The sequence below is a fragment of the Mastomys coucha genome, unplaced genomic scaffold (assembly GCF_008632895.1).
Source record: "Mastomys coucha isolate ucsf_1 unplaced genomic scaffold, UCSF_Mcou_1 pScaffold11, whole genome shotgun sequence".
Lineage (NCBI taxonomy): Eukaryota > Metazoa > Chordata > Mammalia > Rodentia > Muridae > Mastomys > Mastomys coucha.
The window spans coordinates 12,887,435-12,906,544 of NW_022196893.1; the positions used below are offsets into that span (position 1 = coordinate 12,887,435).

The 19,110-nt window shown below is 48.7% G+C and overlaps 2 protein-coding genes across 4 annotated transcripts in view; both read left to right on the forward strand.

The window, feature by feature from the left end:
- The window catches only part of Mei1 (meiotic double-stranded break formation protein 1), a 64,857-nt gene extending 61,076 nt beyond the window's left edge, over nt 1-3,781 (forward strand). Inside the window, exons 28-32 of the mRNA XM_031359486.1 lie at nt 897-978; nt 1,370-1,476; nt 2,277-2,408; nt 2,577-2,689; nt 3,585-3,781. Of these exons, the coding sequence (XP_031215346.1) occupies nt 897-978; nt 1,370-1,476; nt 2,277-2,408; nt 2,577-2,689; nt 3,585-3,630 (480 nt within the window). The 3' untranslated portion in view covers nt 3,631-3,781. The remainder of the gene's footprint in view (nt 1-896; nt 979-1,369; nt 1,477-2,276; nt 2,409-2,576; nt 2,690-3,584) is intronic.
- A 953-nt stretch (nt 3,782-4,734) lies between these two features.
- On the forward strand, nt 4,735-18,210 carry Ccdc134 (coiled-coil domain containing 134). 3 transcript variants are annotated; one of them, XM_031350418.1, is made up of 8 exons: nt 4,758-4,880; nt 6,171-6,221; nt 6,885-7,003; nt 8,278-8,399; nt 8,587-8,671; nt 11,588-11,769; nt 12,072-12,143; nt 16,903-18,210. In XM_031350418.1, exons 3-8 carry the CDS (start codon nt 6,901-6,903, stop codon nt 17,026-17,028), a joined length of 690 nt encoding a protein of 229 aa, XP_031206278.1. In that variant the 5' UTR covers nt 4,758-4,880; nt 6,171-6,221; nt 6,885-6,900; the 3' UTR covers nt 17,029-18,210. The 3 variants fall into 3 exon arrangements, with proteins under 3 accessions (XP_031206274.1, XP_031206285.1, XP_031206278.1); XM_031350414.1 differs by lacking the exon at nt 6,171-6,221 and having other exon boundaries at nt 4,735-4,880; XM_031350425.1 differs by lacking the exon at nt 6,171-6,221 and having other exon boundaries at nt 4,740-4,847.
- Nucleotides 18,211-19,110: the final 900 nt, after the last annotated feature.

A 19,110-nucleotide genomic window follows, 5' to 3' on the forward strand; every position in this document is an offset into this window, starting at 1 on the left:
AGGCAAATGTGCTGGATGTGGGATGCCTTTAGTCCCAGCCCTCAATAGGCAGAGGCAGGTGGATCGCTCTGAGTTGGAGGCCAGCCTGGTCCACAAATTGAGTCCAGGATAGCCAGGGCTCTGTTACACAGATGAACTCTTATCTTGAAAAACAAACAACAACAAGGGTTTTTCTAGAGAAAAAAAGCCAGTTTGTTACAGCTAGGTGCCAAGTCGCCCTAATCTTAGCACTGAGGAAGCAGAAGCAGGAGGGTTGCCACAGTTTGTGGCATCAGCCAGGTATATAATACCCATTTTAAGAAAGATAAGGCTGGGCCGTGGTGGTGCACTCCTTTAATCCCAGCACTTGGGAGGCAGAGACAGGCGGATTTCTGAGTTCGAGGCCAGCCTGGTCTACAGAGTGAGTTCCAGGATAGCCAGGGCTACACAGAGAAACTCTGTCTCGAAAAACCAAAAAAAAAAAAAAAAAAAAAAAAAAAAAAAAAAAAGGAAGGTAAGAAAATATGCTGCACGAAATATGTTACTTAATATAAGCATTGTGCTTTGTACATGACCAATGACTCTAACAAGCATTTAATATTATCTACAGGACTATATTCCATATCTGAAAAACTGAAACCTAAATGACTGAAAAGCAACTTTTTCTTTGTTAAACTAAACATGTGTGAGTGTGTGTTTGTGAGAGAGAGATGATGATGATGATGATGATGATGATGATGATGATGATGATGATGATGACGATCTAGGATGATGATGATCATGATCATTATCATCATCATCATCATCATCATCATCATCATCATCATCATCATCCTAGACTTTGAGGCCAGCCTGGACTACATGTTCCAGAAAAACAAAAATTTCTTAACCCTAATTCTGTTTTGTTTTTTTTCCAGAAAGACCCCCTGTTATCTCAAGCCTGTATTGGCTGTCTGGAAGCCTTGCTCGATTACCTGCATGCCCGGAGCCCAGACATCGGTAGAAACTTCTATTTTCTCATTTTCCCATGATCAAGGTTAGAAGGAATCGGCCTGTTATCTTACCGTCCCAATGACCTGACAACACTGCAAAGGACAGTGCCATGTCCGTCCTCAGATGTGGACACTGGGGATCAGAGTGTTCAAGTGACCTATGCTGGTCACAGTGCTCTTAAGTAGCAGTGGCCTTCCAGCGGCCCACTTCCATGATCTACAGTCATGTGATAGACTCTCCCTGAGAGTCCGTATGGGTGGTCTGGGGTCCAGGCAAGAGGCCTTATGAACCCAGCCTGTGAATTTTTGTCAAAGCCAATAGGAAAAACTCCTCTCGGGCATGCTCCCGGATCTCTGGAAGAACAGCATTAACCAGCTGAGGACTGTGCTTCTTGCAGCACTCCACGTGGCCTCCCAGCCCTGGAATCGGTTTTTGTTGTTCACACTCTTGGATGCTGGAGAGAATTCCTTCCTCAGACCTGAGATACTGAGACTTATGACCTTGGTAAGTGCAGAAAGGATAGTTCAGTGGCAGGAAGATATAGCGACATGATGGTATCTCAGCTGACCCACATCTTCAAAGAGCAGAAGGGGTGGTGTGACCTTTACCCTACAGGAGACCTGCCCAGGGATGTCCTGTGAAGAGCTGCATCTGTCCTTAGGACACATTTTCTCTTCTTTCTCTCATGAAACAATGACTAGGGACTGTTGTACTATGACAGACAGGTCTAGGTGCTGAGGCTGTGGATGAAACACATGCTCTGTCTCCTAAGGCCCCTTATTCTAGAAAGACAAGTGAATGAAGAGCTAAATTTGATATCTTGAATGATAGAGTATTTGGCATATAATGATTCTTGCTGAATACGGAACACAAGAACAAGCTCATGGGTGACAGCGAATCTCACCCACTAATAAATCAGAGATTGGTGTGAAGCGTAGGGGCTGTTCCCGCCTGAGGCTTGAAGGGTTAATAGGCAGAAGGAGCCAGCATGACAGGGCTAAAGTAAGAGTAGTAGAGCCAAGAGCACACAGAGGAGGTATAAGGACCACGCACAGTTCATCTCGGCCATGAGTTTGCAGAGCAAGGCTGGGGAAGGAGGGAGTCTGATGAGGTCACTAAGGCCAAGCTCCCTCATGAGCTCAGTCTACATTATCTGCCCCTTTCTCCTGTGAGATGACCCCACCCACTCTCACCAGGGCTCTGGGCTTAGAATAGTGTTTCCAGCTCATTGCTGGTTACAGCAATTCACAGGAAGTGGTGTCTCCTCTAATTGTGGCCATTTGGGGCTTTTATTCCTGGGTTAGTTTGTACAGTACCAGGGCAGCAGCATCCTCTCTCGTGAAGAGGTGGGTCTTATTTTGCAAAGCGCAGCTTTGGTTGACCTGTCAACTCTCTCAAATGATACACTCCAGGCTCTGCATGGCTTCCTCCTGCAGGTGAGTAGAAAGGGGATGTTGTGCACTTGTACGAGGCCAGACCCTCAAGACCATCTTCTCTGTAGAAGGTGGAAGCTCTGGCCACTGAAGCCACTGGGAAGTCAAAAGAGTATGGGGAGGTGGGGGACAGTTAGAAAAGGCATAACTTTCCTGTCCCTTCTTCAACAGGTCCAGAACATGGGTCTCTTAAATGACCACAACGTGACCCAGACCTTGCAAGCCTCTTTGCAGGGCTTTTGCTCTCATACCTTCCCAGCCCAGTCACTCTTTCAAGACATGCTGTATCCTTTCTTGCATCTGGGGCCTTTGGCCTGGGCAACATCACCAAGGCCACAGAGACTGTAACAGTATTGTCTTAGTCAGGGTTTCTATTCCTGCACAAACATCATGATGAAGAAGCAAATTGGGGAGGAAAGGGTTTATTCAGCTTACTTCCACACTGCTGTTGATCACCAGAGGAAGTCAGGAGTGGAACTCAAGCAGGTCAGGAAGCAGGAGCTGACACAGAGGCCATGGAGAGATGTTCCTTACTGGCTTGCTTCCCCTGGCTTGCTCAGCTTGCTTTCATATAGAACCCAAGACTACCAGCCCAGGGATGGCACCACCCACAAGGGGCCCTTCCCCCTTGATCACTAATTGAGAACATGCCTTACAGCTGGATCTCATGGAGGCATTTCCTCAAGGGAGGCTCCGTTCCCTTTGATAACTCCAGCCTGTGTCAAGTTGACACACAAAACCAGCTAGTACAAGTATGCTTTCCTCAGCCCAAGTACGGAGGGGTGGTGGTTGACAAGTCCCTAAAAAAGCCTGGGGTTGAGATCAATCTTGGCAATCCATGTCTGTTTATCCCAGCACTTAGGAAGCTGAGAATAAAGCCCGGGCTGTCCGACGCTCCCTAGGTTATGACCTGCTCACGTTACAGTGTTGGTATGCGTGGAGGAGAACTTCTTGCCCCTACTGGCTATTCCCCTGGCTATCTTCCTTTTCATGGAACAGTTCTCTGTTATATGGAGAATATAACTGCTGGTCCTAGTTTTGGAGTCCCTGCCACCAATATTAATTAGAAGCACCCATGATCTTCTCTGACCATTCCTGCTCTTCTGGGGTTCTGTGATGTTCCCTCCCTTCCCCTTCAGCTCCGTTTCTCTTTTATTCTCCTCTCATGTTTCATGCCAGCTGCCTCGGAGGTGTATCTGTTTCCCTGTCTCACATCAGAGACTGAGCCTCAGGACATAAAGGCCTGGAAAAATTGAAACCTGCAGACAAATTCGGGACATAATTGTTGAGGGGAAAACGACACTATCAAGCCTTTCCCTGGGGCTATTTTACTCCACAGTGGAAATGGAATCAGGAAATAAAATAATGCATTAACATTCCTGTGTGGACTTGCACTCTATACTCATCTTCCTGGAACTTGTTCCTCTGCTACTCCACTGGACACCGGCTTGTTTCAGCAAATGATGGAGATAGACAGTGGAGAGTGACAGCATTTAAGGAACACGTGCAAAGTGCCTCATAGTTGTACATAGAGAACATGAAGAACCCCTGGAAGATGGGAAGGCTCCAACATCAAGGGTCCCAAGCCTTGCGGTTGGACTTTTGAGAAGCATTTCACTTCAAGTGGACATGGGGAGAGGTATAAATCTCGGGGGTGGGGGTGTGTCAAACTCTCAGTCTGACTCCCTGAGGAGACCCACTTCAGCCCCTCTGGCTCAAGCCAGCCCTCTCAAAGCCCTTTTCTATATTCACGCGGGCAATGGTCACTTAATGTCTACCGCCGCAGGCGACTCTGCCCACACCTGTTTGTGTATGTATCAGCCCAGCCTGGGCTTTGCGTTCTAACTGGCCACGCCACTTGTCTTCCTCCAATCTAGCTATCCTGACACCCTCAATCCCTATCCCGGAGCAAAACAGAGGTCCTACGAACAGAGGAAGAACTCTGGTTTAGAAACTCGTGGACTGGACGGGCAAGTAGGGGGTGCTCGCGTCCGCACTACCTGCTAGTTCCTTAAATTTTCTTACGATCTTACGACCTGAGGTTTAAAATAGACTCGGGTGAGACCTCAGGCACTACGCTTAAAGCGCCGGGCAGCCAGGGTTTCGGGCCGCGGTTTGCTGACGCGCTTTAAGCAGGGTAAAGGCCCCCCCATCCGTAGCTTAACTTCCTCCAACTCCACCAGAACCCAGACCATCAGTGTGCCCAGCGACGCCTTCGCCAGGACCACGATGCTGCCGACAGCTGCAGCGCCAGGCGCTGGAGCCCAGCGGGGGCGGGGCCGGAAGTGAGGTCAGCGGAGCGCGGCGGTCGCGGCCCGGTCTCATTGGTCAGGAGCAGCGCAGGGGGTGGGACGGCCGCTGCTGGGTCTCCTAGGCTGTGAGGCCAGGTGCTCCAGAGTTCCGCGCCTTGCCGGAGTCGCGTGTTTCCGGCTGCACCCCGAGGTCTGCTCCCTTCTCCTTGCGCCGCTGGCCCGGGTAGGTGGTGGTCGGGTGCCGGGCTGTACTGTAGGCTTCTTGGGAAGGGAGTGCGGAGCCCCCCGCACTGTCTGCGGGTTTCGGGACTCGGACAACTCCTAGAAAGGCTCGCTAGCCCCTCCGAAGTCCCAAGGCTCGGAACCAACCCCGTCCGGCCGCTACCTCTGGCTCTACTAGAGGAGTTCGGAGTCGCTTGCGGAGCCTGAGAGCGCTGGGGACGCTCGGGACAGAAACGAGATTTAGAGGCCGAAGAGTAGAGTGTCAGTGAAGAAAACCAGACCTGTCCCCTGCAGTCCGCTACTTTGCTTTCTCACGTTTGAACTGCTTGAGTTAATCCTAGGTTGTCCGGTAAATTCCTGTTTCCTTAAGTTTTGCTGTGGCCCGGTTCAAGTGCCCTTGGGTTCTGGAACGTGAGTGAGGCGGGAAGTGAACGGTCCTGGATGATCTTAGAATCTTTCTGTAGACTTCTGCTCTCCCATCTTCGTGGAGTCAGGGGTTCTCTTTAACGGTCTCTCCCTGAGCATCTCAAATTCTGGGTGGGGTGTGGCCAGCTTTGACATGAGGTGCCCTGTGCTTATTTAGAAACAAGAGACAGTGCACTGAACTGAGAGTTAGACTTTTTGGCTCAGTCTAGAAACAGGTGTGAGACTCGAAATAGTAACTTTTTTTTTTGTCCCTCAGTTTCCACATTAGTGTAACTGGGTACCACCTGAGTATGAGGCCAATGTTGATTGTCATTTTCCACCCCATTCTATCCATTTTGGAGTTTTAGACAAGGCCTAGATTAATCTCAAACTTAAGGAAATTCTCCAGCCTCAATCTCCCAAGTGGTGGGATTAAAGCCATGAGCCACTACTCCCAGCCCCCACATATTAATGTTTTACTTGACCAAATCCTTCTCATCCTTAAAAAAAAAAAAACAAAAGCAAAAACAACTCTGTGTGTGTGTGTGTTCATGCCTTCATGCATGTACACCTCAGTGTGTGCATGCAGAAGCCAGAGATCAACACCAGGTATCTTTCTTCATTGTTCTCTTCCCTTTTCGTTGAGACAGGGTCTTTCACTGAACCTGGAGCTTCTAGATTTAGCCGGACTAGGTGGCCAGCAAGCCCCAGGGATAGTTGATTCTCCAACCCCTCAGCTCTAGAACCACAAGCATGCACTGTGCCCAGCTTGTCCATGATGCTGGGACCAGGCTCAGGTCCTGGTTCCAATTTTTCCAACCCAATCATCTCCTCTGCCCTGCCTTATCCTTTTATGCTTGTATGTTTGTTGATTGTGTCTTACCAGTTCAAGCGGTGAAGTACGAGTTCAGGGAGTTTGGTGTGCCGTACTTCTTGGGTACGTATTCTCAGCTCTAGGACTTCGTGGACCATTACTTGAGCAATAATGGTAGGCTGTTGTTGGAATAGGAACAGATGCTGCATGTGGTCCCCGAGTGAATGGGTGCAGTCTCCAAGTCCTCCCTGCTTCCCTTCCCATCCTGTGTCCCTTCTTTCTGATGTCAGAAGAAGTTGGAGGAGGAGGGAAACCACATGAGTCTTAAATGCCTTTTCACTGCCTGAGACTCCTTGGCCTCCTAGAAGGCCTGGGATTCGAAAAGAACATTATTGCCAAGTCAGCCCCTTTCTCCAGACAGAGTACATTGTCTAGACCTGCTGCTCTGCATCAGGAATGGGACCTCCTACGCCCTATTTTATAGAGAGCTATATTAGTGAAGCTATAGCTTAGAGAACTGGAGCACTTGCCCAGGAACAAGGCAGATGTAGTGAAGACTCCAGCCTAGAGCTTTAGCCTTAATCCCTCTCCAGTTGTAAGCTTGCTGAAGTGTCTCTTCCTTTCTTCTGAAATCATGTGGACCCGTATTGTGTGCCTGCTAGTCCGCAGCCCTGGCTAGCTCTTCAGGGCTCCCTAGAACTGAACGCCTGGTATTTGGAGGCTGGGCCATGTCTGAGGAAGTGTGTTTCGCTGAACTCACTCCCCATCTTTGGGTTGTTCCTCCAGCTCCAGAGTCTCAGATATGGACCTCCTTCAGTTCCTGGTGGCCTTCTCTGTCCTACTGTTGTCTGGCACAGAAGTCACAGGCACCCTGAAGAGCACTCTGGACCCAAGCCTCAAGATTTGTATCTTTTTGGGGCTTTGGTGGGATGTGAATTAGCTGTCTCTGAAGGGCTGGTGAATGAGATCTCTCAGCGTCCACAATTCCTTGGGGGAATTCCAGGTATGCGCAGACCGAGTTGGTAAGAATAGGAGGGAGGAGAAAACAAATTCTGGCCAGACCGAGCATATCAGTTTTCTCCTGAGCCTACTCCCCATATGTCAACTGAAGTTTTAGATCCATCTCTCAGATCTGCAAAGGCTTAGGACTGTACGTGTGTAGTACCTGGTTAAGACCTCACACAGGACTTCTGGCTTATCTTGTCTGGTCCTCTGAGCCATGCCTTGGCAACCCAAAGGTGAGACAAGACCATCCCTGGTTTTGAGGCATCTACAGAGCCAGAAAGTATGTGTATTGGTTCCTGTTTTGTTGCTGTGAGGAGAAAGAAACCATGATCAAGGTTGCTTATAAAAGGAAGCATTTGGCTGGGGGCTTGCTTGTGGTTTCAGGGGGTTAGTCCTTGATCATCGTGGTGGAGAGCATGGCAGCAGACAGGCAGCTTTGGTGCTGGAGCAGTCGCTGAGAGATTACATCCTGATCTGTAGGTGGGGGGCAGAGACACTGGGCCTGGTGTGGGTTTTGAAACCTCGAAGACCCCCCCCCGCCCTGCTCCACAGTGTCACACCTCTAACTCTGTCCCTCCCTCGCTGAACACTGTCCCCCTTAGAGGACCCCTACCCATCCTCCCACGCTCCAACTGAAGCCCTGTCCTGCTGTGAGCTGCCCTGCTTCCTGACCTGTCTAGGAACTAAGCATTGAAGTACAAGCCTCTGAGGGCTAGTCTCATTTAAATCAATCAGGACAGCATCCACCCAGGCAGCCTTTGTTCCTGTGCTCTGAGGCTCTGATGGATACAGGAGGTCTTGGGAAATGCACTGGACTATGGACCTACTGAGCAAGGTCTTAAGAACTGAAACTCCAGGAGAATGGTGGGGCGTATGTCCAGCTGATGCTGCAGTTGAAACAGATGGTTGGAGGTTCTGGAACAGTGAGTGAATGTGAGAGATAAGAGGGAGACCCAGGAGACAGAGGGCAGGTGCCTGGTTTGGAGTGTTGGGCTTGGTTTCTTGTCTGAGTGTAGAGTCTGAGACCTAGAGAAATGGTACATTACAGGACCTATGTATTTCCCAGCCATGTCCATCCAAGGCTTTGGTGGCATAGGTTAGGAATGTGTGGGCCCTCTGAGTCAGGGCTGTTGCACTGGTTTTTGTGCTAGCCCCTTAACTTACAGCTGCCCAGACAAGAAGTTGTTTGAGGTAAAGCGGCGAGAGCAGCTCTTGGCTCTGAAGAACCTGGCACAGCTGAACGATATCCACCAGCAGTACAAGATCCTTGATGTCATGCTTAAGGGACTCTTTAAGGTGTGTCAGGAAACAGGGCAGCTCACAGCAGGACAGGGCTTCAGTTGGAACATGGAGTAAGGGCTCTCTAAAGGGGACAGTGCTCAGCGAGGGAGTGACCCATATGTAGAAAGAAGAGTCGGAGTGGGATTCAGGTAAGTTGTGACAGTCTCCACAAAGCCACTTAGCCAAGATGGGGTTCCTTCAGGTGCTGGAGGACTCCCGGACAGTGCTCATTGCTGCTGATGTGCTTCCCGACGGGCCCTTCCCCCAGGATGAGAAGCTGAAGGATGGTATGGTCTCCCCAACTCTGCCCTGGGCTCCCTAACCCCCTGATATTCTCTAGCCACTCCTTCTCTGTTCTCATCACTCTGTCCCCTGGGAATAGCCTTGTGTGGTACTTGGGATGGGTAAGGGCCCAGCGTGGTTCTCTAATCATTTCTAGGGATCAGGACGAGTTTCTCTGGCCTCAGCAGGTATTCCTTTATGCTGTCCTGTGCTAAGGATGGGGAGCTAGAGAAGAGTCTCTGCCTACTACCACTCCAGGAGACAGGACAGAGCCTGATAGTCACTTTTTAGGAAGGCAAATGGGGATTGTTCCCATCTGAAGGAGAAATGACCAGGGCCTATCAAATAGCTTAGCCAGGGTGTGATTTACCAGCACTCTTTGCTACTTTAGTAAAGGTCCCAAACTCCTTAAATCCCTTTTCAGACAAGATGAGAGGAACAAGTAGGGTGAAGGGCTGTTTCATATGTCCTGTCCTCCCCCCCAACCCCCGCCCTTCCTGTACGAGCTCCTCCTCGGTGGTATTGCCTCTTCATGGCTACTAATGGATCACAGCTTTGTTTCTTCTTACTATGTAACCTTGCTGTCCTAAAACTTGTTATGTAGACCAGGGTTGCCTCGTGCATTGAGATCTGCCTGCCTCTGCTTCCAAGTGCTGGGATTAAATGCTTGACCTAACCAACCACAGTTTAGCAATAATAGTTCTTACAGTCACTGAGAGGAGGGAACAGAGACTTGTATGTGAATAGTGACACTTTACAGGTGTTACCCTCATGCCTGATGGGAGAGAACACATTATCTGCCTTGGTTCTTCTTTCTCAACCAAACTGATTCTTTTTTTTTAAAGTTTTTTGTTTTGTTTTGTTTTGTTTTGTTTTTTCGAGACAGGGTTTCTCTGTATAGCCCTGGCTGTCCTGGAACTCACTCTGTAGACCAGGCTGTCCTTGAACTCAGAAATCCACCTGCTTCTGCCTCCCAAGTGCTGGGATTAAAGGCGTGTACCACCACTGCCCGGCCAAACTGATTCTTAAGTTCTCTGAGCATCAGGATTATTCTGAAGTCCGGAGGTCCATGGCCTACATACCAGCCTGGCAGATCTTTGGCTTTTGCTTGCCTCCCTGGGCTGTCTGGGTCCTCTCTGCTCCAGGAGTACACATATAGCTACTCTTCACTCTTACCTGGGTCTAGGGGACTTATCACTAGAGTGAGCACGTTAACTCCAGAGCTAACTGACCTGTTGACCTCATTAGAGGAGGAAAAGCTGACACAAAATGCTCAATAGCTGTGGGTAAGCTAATGTATTGCAGTTAATTTCCTGGTTTAGATATACTGGTGTAAGAGTATGGTGTTGCCAGGCAGTGGTTGCACACGCTTTTAATCCCAGCACTTTGGAGGCAGAGGCAGGTGGATTTCTGAGTTCGAGGCCAGCCTGATCCATGACAGCCAGAGAAACCCTGTCTGGAAAACAACAAGTGTGGTGTTAGAGGGAGCAGGGTGAAAGAGTTTTATGTCTAGTTGATTTGAAAATAAGCCAGGAGTTGTATTATTATTCAAAATAATACAGGGGGGCACACACCTGTAATCCTAGCTTTTAGAAAAAAGATCATGAACTCAAGGCCAGCCTGAAGTACATACTGAGTTTTAGGCTAGCGTTTGGCCACATAAAGACACTACTGAAAGAGAGAATAAGTGCTTAACAGAAAAGTAAAGCTAGTTATGGTGCCACATACCTGTAATCCTAACACTTGGGAGGTCGAGGCAAGATCAGGAGTTCAAGGTGACCCTTGGTTTCATAATAAGTATCAGTCCCACTTGGGCTGCATGAGATCCTCTGTCAAGCAAAATGAAGTAAAATTAAATGGAAAATATGTACATATTTACATACATACATATGTGCACGGACACACACACACACACACACACCAAGCTGTTCTTGAACTCAGAGACCCACCGGCCTCTGCCTTCTGAATACTGGGATTAAAGGTGTGTGCCACCACTACTTGGCTAGAAAGGATATTTTAAAGAAAACACTACAGTTCTGATTCTTCTACTAGCCATCCTGACAGCTGACCTTGTCCAGTTAACATGGAGACACAGCTCCAGACACTTAGCTCCACACCTGGGAGTTGGCCTCTGTACAAAACAAGGCTCCATAACTCTGTAGCTAAAGACGACCTTGAACTCCTGACCCCTCGCTTTGCACAGTCCAGTGTACTCCTGTGCCTGAGTTCTGAAGATAAGTCCTTTGAGCTCCTGAGTTGTGAGGTTGATAATAGCCTAGGTTTGCAGGCGAAGTTTGATACTCATTAGCTGCTGTGTCCTGGATTGGTTCCTGTTCTGTGATTAAGGAAGGAAAGATTGGTTTGTTTGTTGTTGTTGTTGTTGTTGTTGCTTAGAGATTAAAGCCCATCATCGAGGGAGAGGCCAAGGCAGCAACTGACATGGAGACCATGGAGGAGTGCTGCTTACTGGCTTCTTTCACATGGTTTGCTCAGCCTGCTCTCTTGAATAAGCTCAGGGTGGCCTATTCCATACTAGGTTGGGTCCTCCCACATTAATCATCTACCAAGAAAATAGATATACATATGGTCATAGACCAGTATGATGGAAGCAAATCCCCTACTGAGGTTCCCTCCCAGATGATGCTCCCTATGTCAAGTTGAAAAATAAAAATCCAACAACAAACACAGTCTGTAAAACAGGAATGGCAGCCACCTCTCCCTGTAAGAAAGTCCATTATGGGATATAAGGCCCTAGTGTATAGTGCATATGCAGTGAACAGCCTGTGACCAGTGGCTGCCATGCCCTTCTCTGATTGGTGGGTTTATAGATGCCTCCATCCCTGGAGGAGGTCTGGGGTCAGCCAGGTGGGCAAAAGGAGAAGAGCAGCTACTCTGACAGCTCGCTACAACCCTCTCGCCAGCTTTCTCCCACGTGGTGGAGAACACGGCCTTCTTTGGTGACGTTGTGCTGCGCTTCCCAAAGATTGTACACCACTACTTTGACCACAATTCCAACTGGAACCTCCTCATCCGCTGGGGCATCAGCTTCTGCAATCAAACAGGTGTCTTTGACCAGGGGCCCCACTCACCCATCCTCAACCTGGTAAGGACTGGTAAAAAGGCTAGGATCTCTGTTGGGAGATGAGCTGGGAGCCTGGAATCTATCTATATGTGGTTGGCCCTGTCAGTTATCCTAGGTACTTAATGTGTTTTGTAAGTGTCAGGGCTCTTTGGGTCATAGAGGCTTAACTTTAAGGGGTTCTGTGCTCACTTTTGGAGGGTCTCTAGGGATCATTTCTGGCCCATATCTGTCTTGGCTCTGAGCTTAAGACCCTGCGTGGTCGAATGGCTCTGGTAATCAGGGAGCAGAAGACAGAAGGGGACAATTAGCTTTTTCACCCACAGATGGCCCAGGAGCTGGGGATCAGTGAGAAAGATTCTGACTTCCAGAACCCATTTAAAACAGACCGGACAGAGGTGAGCTGCTGGGGCCTGTGACTGTTGGTGTCTGGTGGGCATGGGAGGTGGGGCCTACAGGAACTAAGGCCTAGGATATGCTGTGTGAGCTTTAGACTTGGGACCAGACAATCTATGAGTATGGGATCAGAAACCATTACTCAAACTACTGACAGTTTTGGCAAATCACTGTTCCTCTCTGAATGTTGTACAGCAAAGCTAGGGGTCAGATGGAGATTGGGGATTCCTGAGGCCATGAACATCCTCATCTCATTGCACAATATGTACCCCAGGTTACGAGTGTCAGAGTGACCAGGTGAGGTCAGGTCACGTTCTTCCCTGCTTGGAGCCTCTGGGACTTCTGCTCTCACGCCTACACACGCCTTTAATCTAGAGTTCTAAACTTGGCTCTAGGGACTAACCGCTGCAGCTTGAGAAGACAGATGGTGACACATACAGGGGGAAGGGATCAGAGGGAGCAGAGCAAGCCAAGGAGGGCAGGGAGGAAACGCTCCTCTGTGGGTGAGAAGCTGAAGCTCTTCAGAGCACAGCTCACACCTGTGTAGAGTCTGTGACAGGCTTGAGATCTACCTGCTTGCAGGCTGACAGTAGCCTGCTGTTGTATAGACGCCAGCAGGTCAGAGCTGGTTTCCAGTGCGGCAGAAGCAGCAGCTGGACTGTTAGGCTTGTTGTCTTGGGTCCCCTTGTCCTTTCCCAGGCAGATGCTGTGCATGCAGTAGGCCTGCACTATACCTACAGACCACTGTGTTTGTGACATTTGACATCTTCACAGTGAATGAAACAGATCTCTGCTTTGTCAAGGAAAAGATACCTCATCCTGCCAACATTAGTCTCTCTGCAAAAATAATAAAATAGTCTGGATAAAGAGCTGCTAGAAGGGAGATATAGCGGTTCTTACCTGTAACCCCGCCACCACTCAGGAGGCTGAAGCAAGAGGCCACCTGTCTGTGTAGTGAATTTGAGGCTAGCCTGGACTAAAACTGCCTTAAAACAAAGCAAAAATCAAATCAATCAAATAAGAGAATTTACCAGATTTTGTATTAGGTACTCAATAAGAACATAGGAAGGTGCCCAGCAGCATTGGAAATTGCTTGCTGCGTAGCCTCCTGCCTGCTTGCTGCATAGCCTCCTGCCTGGCTAATCTGAACGAGAGGCAGTGCCCAAATCTATTCAGTTTGTCTGTAACCCAGACTAACTTTAAACTATCCACATTCCTGCCTTCGCCCTCCTTCCAAGGGCTGGGATTACAGGCTCGAGCTACCACACCCTTGTTCTGAGTATGAGGCCAGCCACAGGACAGACTTGAGTTGCCATGTTCTTCAGGGTCCCTGACTCAAACAGATATTACTTAAATCTTGGGACTAGAATGTCTCATTTTGAAACATTAGAACATCATCTAAAAATCAATGTATTATCTATTACATCCACCTAAAATTTAGATTTTTACCTGCCAGTTTTACTGAATGTATTTGTTAATAATTATAGGAAGCAATGGACCCAAAGCAACCGTCATCCACCATGGGTCGATGTCTCTGGGGCATTTTTCTCCCACTTTATGCTTTATGCTTTATGGCCAAGTCCCGGGGATATTTAAATGCAGAATTTTAGCCTCCATTGCCTTGTGTGGTATAGCCAAGGCTGCACAGACATTAAGAATAAACAATAGTTTATTTGCGAGAGTAAAACAAGGTCGTGCCATCCTGTGTATGCGCAGGTACTCTGAGGAGCTAGCTACCTTGGATGGTGTGGAACACAGGACAGTAGGTCATTATTGACCGTGTCTGTGTGAGTTCTCCCATCATGTGGATGAGAATTACACACCCAGTAATGGTTAGTGGTACCCACCACTGGATTGTTCTCTGTGTCTTCTAGAGTCTTACGGCATCCCCAGGTGCTTGCATCCTTGCTGAATTATTCATGTGTCTCCTCCTGATACCTGTAATTGAACTGTTCTAGTTCCCTCGTCACCTAGACTTTCTTTCAGAAGGTCCAGGGGAATGGGATTTTTACATGGTTATAGAGCCGGTTGTGGTAGCTAGCACACACATGTAATCCCAGCAGCTTGAAGGGTTGAATGGGAAGATCCCTTGAGCCCTGGAATGTGATACCTGGAACAAAATATAGGAGAACCAGCTTTCAGCATTCCCTGCCAGTGGTCACAGAAGATGTATTCAATTCCCCCAGCAACCAGTCTTAACGGGAGCTTCTTTTTACTGGCACCTCACTTTTTACTGGGAGCCGGTTACACGAGTGCCCTGTATCTAACTAGTACCCAAGCTCCAAGCTGCTGGAAGGAAACTTACCACAAACCATATGGATTTCACAGGCAGTGGAGAGCAGTGAACCACTCGTCCTGATTAAGACTGTGGTTTGCAGCTGCTAGACACGACCCAACTTGAGACACATGGCTTTTTCAAGAAAGCAGCCAGACAGGCCTGCAACTCTTTCCCTGGGTTTCATTATTGTTTCCTTGTTTGTTTTGAGACAGGGTCTCATGTAACCCAGGCTAGCCTCAACTCCTGATCCTCTTGCATTTACTTCCAAAGTTCCCGAACTACAAGCATATCCCACCATCATGCATGGCCACAGCTGCAATGCTAACTAACTTCTGTACAACACCTTAGTTTTTATCCTAGCAGAACCACAGTGGACCGTGCCCGATTGTTTATGTCTAGCAGAACCTCTTGCGGTTCCTGTTGAGCCAGTGCCTGTTTTATGCAGCAAGGATATAGTTTTCCCCATCAAAGCAGTGGCTACTGCTTCCAAAATGGTTCACCCCTCAAGGCTGCTTGCTGTAATCATAACTCTGAGAAGTATCCCTGGGCAAGACCTTGAACTTGGTGGGCCCAGTCAGTGGGCAGAGGCCCTCAGGGCTGTGCAGAAGTTATTCTCGCCAGAAGGGGGCACCAGGGAGACTCTCAGTTTCGCAAGTGGGCTTTTCTCACCCTGTGGTCATCATGCGTGCCTGTTACACAGGAGGCGGGGTCAGAAGTGTAATGTGCTCAGAATATGCTCATGGACGTGACCATCAGAGCAATGTGATTTCCTTCCTGTTGGATGGGGGTGACCCTGCTAGTTTACTCCCCTATACTGGGGCTGAACCCAGGGCTTCACAGATAATATACAAATGGTTCCCAGCCCGCCCACTTTTTATATTCAGCATTCAGCATGGACCTCTCTACTTACAGCGGCCTCAGAAGATTCTCTCTCCCTCTCCCTCTCTCTCTCTCTCTCTCTCTTTCTCTTTCTCTCTCTCTCCCCTCCCTCCTTCCCCCTTTCTTTCCCTTTCTTTCTTTCCTTCCTTCTTTCTTTCTTTCTTTCTCCCTTTCTTTCTCTTCCTTTCTTTCTCTCTTTCTTTCTTTCTCTCTTTCTTTCTTGTTGTTTCTTTGTTTTTCGAGACAGGGTTTCTCTGTATAGCCCTGGCTGTCCTAGAACTTGCTCTGTAGACCAGGTTGACCTTGAACTCTGAGATCCACCTGCCTCTGCCTCCCAAGTGCTGGGACTAAAGATGTGTGCCACCATCACCCAGCTGAAGATTATTTTCTTCTTGAGATAAGAGTGGTAGATACCTGGGAGTTGAGTACATGTCTACTTGGACTTGTCCTAGTTAGTTGGACATTCCACTAGCTGTCTGACCTGAGTCATTTCTGTCTCTGGACCACGCTAGAGACTTCCCCCCCTTCCCCATAGGCATGGACTACTCACTCGGGTGGTAGGTTACACCACAAGGTGGCACTCTTAGTTTGCTTTTACCTCGATCCCACGTTTTTCAGTTTTGTCCTGAGACTATATAAAAGGACATATTGCACACCTAAGTTTTGAATACTTTGTGTTTTATATATTATAATGAGCCATTTGTTCATTTTGTCAAAAATGTCCACTGAATACTGCTGAGACCCATGCAGGATTGATTCTGTGCCTGGGATATAGTGGGACACAACACCCAATACCAGCATTCCATCTTCATGGAACATGCTGTCATAGGTGTCAGGCACAAAGTAGATGACCAGGAAGGAGAAGCACAAGAAGAAATTAGTACAAAATTATAAAGAGGGTACCAGTGAGGGGACAGCTGCTGCTGAGGAGGCAGCCGTAGATGAGGGCTCCAGGGCTGTGGTAGCAGAGCAAGTGAGACACCACAGACAGGCCTGCAAGAGTGTGGCCGTGGGTCTCAGCACTCATCGAGACAAATAGACACAGATGCAAGTTTGATAGTTTATTGGCTGTAGAGACTAACAGGACCTAAGGGTTGGTGAGACAAAGGGTAGATGAAGAAGCATCGGGACCTGCCTGGGCTTGAGGCTGAAGTTGCCCCCTGTCCTCTGCCCATCTCTGCTTGTTGGCAATCCCTGTCCTGTGCTCCTGTGTGCGTTCTCTCCTGGTGACTGCTCCTTGTTCACTAGGGCAGGCAGCACCTGTTGTCTAGGACTGCTAACTTGCTTCCCTCCTGAAGGGTGTGTCAGACAAGTCTTTTAAGAGCCATACTGCTCCCTCTTCCTGGAAGAATGTATTTGTTTTCCAGTTCACACCTTGGCTGGCACCTGTCTGCCATGCCTGGAATCTCTTATCTCATTGTCTGCTTGTCAAGCTTCTGATTATCTCATGGTCCAGTCAGTGGCTTTCCTGAGCCCTTTCATCTGATTCCTTGTCTGGGGCTCCCTGAAAGCAGGGCCTTCTCCAGGAATCCTCTTGTAAACATTAGCTCAGAGGAAACCCTTTGCTACCCCTCGACTAAATCCAATTACTCTGCTCGTCTCAGTTTATTCCTAGCACTGACCCTTTCCAGAAGGCTTTGAGGGAAGAAGAAAAACGTCGCAAGAAGGAGGAGAAGCGGAAAGAGATCCGGAAAGGCCCAAGGATTTCAAGAACCCAGTCTGAGTTGTAGCCTTGGACCAGTTGGGGGCCTAAGAGATCAGCAGTGGCCAGTCAGAAAAGGCTGCAACTGTGTGGCTGTGGTATGGCACTGGCAAGCACCTTGATGTGCGCCAGCCACGTCCAGATGGGCACTCTGTTTGCTGGGTCCTCAGAAGCCAGGTATGAGCCCTGGCCAAAAAGACTGAGCTTCCAGGATCTCACAGCACACCGAGGAGGCCTTGAGAGGACACTGTTCTGCAGACAGGACCATGCAGGAAAGCTGCTGGGGGAGGCAGGCTGCAGGCCACTACTGACCTTCCTTCATAAGGAAGCGGCAGAATCAGGCTCTGAGTTACAAGTGAAGGTGCTATGCTTGAGCCAGCCTCACTGTGTTCCTGGGCTGCCTGCCACTGGTCCAGCTCTCTGCAGAGCAATACTAAAAGCTAGCAAATCCCCTGGCCTCCCCAAGGCTGGTGAGGAGACTGTAAGGGCAGCAGGAGCTGCTGCAGATGACGGAACCAGCCTGGAGTACGTTTCTGCCTTATCAAGAGGGATTCCCTGGCCTCTGCAGTGCAGAGAAGCAAGAGCTAGGTTTAAGTCTCTTATTCACTCACTGCTGCCCCTTCATGACGGGCCAATTTGGAGAGGGGACTCAGAAGTGTCCTGGGAAGGTGTTTATTTCAAGGAGCTCTTAAAAGAACATGATCTCTATTCTCAGATAACTGTGGACGGTCATTGAGCTGGTTCAGGGGACAATCAACTTGTTCTCTCTGCTGCAAAAAGATACTGCCTGTGTGTGGGGAGAGGCTAGAGGGGACAGGTTGCAGGAGGCTGTGCTTTGTGATGGGGTACTATAGTTGGATTGATCAGATAGTGGGCATCCAAGTTCAGGGCCACAGAGCAGGAAGCTATGGAAGGACTGGGGCCTTCAGAAAGCAGCCTGCTTTCTATGAGTTTCAAGGCAGGTGGCTACCTTGGCTCTATTGAAATTACAGCTCCACTTCTTTGATCTTGCCAAGCCAAAATGTATCCCTTAAAGGAGTGGAAACACCCCAGCCCTACCTCTACCTTCAAGTGCAGGTGTTGCTAACAGTGCCCAATCGAGACCTGAGTCTTAGCCTGACTGACCTGGTCTGCTCTTTCTCTTCCCTGTGCTGTGCCTTCATTTGTAAAATAAATTTGATGGTGTCTGAATCCTCTGACAAGCTCTAAACTATGTCTTTGGCTTTTTTCCTGGCCAGGCTAGCAAAGGGAAGCCAGGTATTGGGGAGGCTTTGTGGAAGTCCTAGAATAGCCTGCTTCCCAACAGCCATCCGGAAATGTAAGGGGATAAGAAGTAGTTGGGAGGAGGGCTGGAGAAGTTTTCCTACCAAAAGTGCTTTGTCTGTCTGTCTGTCTGTCTGTCTGTCTGTCTGTCTGTCTGTCTGTCTGTCTCTCTCTCTCTCTCTCTCTCTCTCTCTCTCTCTCTCTCTCTCTCTCTCTCTCTCTCGCAGAAGAGATAGACAGCTGGCCCAGGAAATCTAGGCTGCATTCCTAGCCCTGTCCCTTCCCAGCTGTGTGACCCAGCTGATTCCCATGATGTTTATATGAGATGACAACACTAGAGTTTGTGACTTGGCCCATGAAAAGGATGGAATCTACCCTGTTGCCTGTTGAACCTGTCTTAGTGTTTATGGGAATAGGGGCTAGAGCCAGCCCCCAGGCCTCTCCCTGTGCCCTTCATCTTTGAGAGGTTGTATTCACTAGTTTTGCAAGGACAATGCTTCCCCTTAATTGAAGGAAGAATTTCTAGAGAGATTCTTTAGAGGCCAACTTGGCTGTGGACATGGTTTGGTTTTTTTTGCTTGTTTATTTTTTGGTTTTGGTTGTTTTTTCTGGTTTTTTTTTTTTTTTTTTTTTTGAGACAGGGTTTCTTTGTGTAGGCTTGGTTGTCCTGGAACTCACCCTGTAGACCAGGCTGGCCTCGAACTCAAGAGATCTGCCTGCCTCTGCCTCCCAAATTCTGAGATTAAATGAGTCCACTCTGTCTTTCTCAGAAGAGCTGCGAAGCTAAAAGGATGCATCAGGCAGTGTGGCTGTGGCTATAGCTTTGGCTATGGAGTAATTTCTTTGT

Coding starts and splice junctions, on each gene's coding strand:
- Ccdc134 (XM_031350414.1), top strand. CDS start 6,901: ATGGACCTCCTTCAGTTCCTGGTGGCCTTCTCTGTCCTACTGTTGTCT. Junction 11,770..12,071: donor ACTCACCCATCCTCAACCTG/GTAAGGACTGGT, acceptor TTTCACCCACAG/ATGGCCCAGGAGCTGGGGAT. Junction 12,144..16,902: donor TTAAAACAGACCGGACAGAG/GTGAGCTGCTGG, acceptor TGCTCGTCTCAG/TTTATTCCTAGCACTGACCC.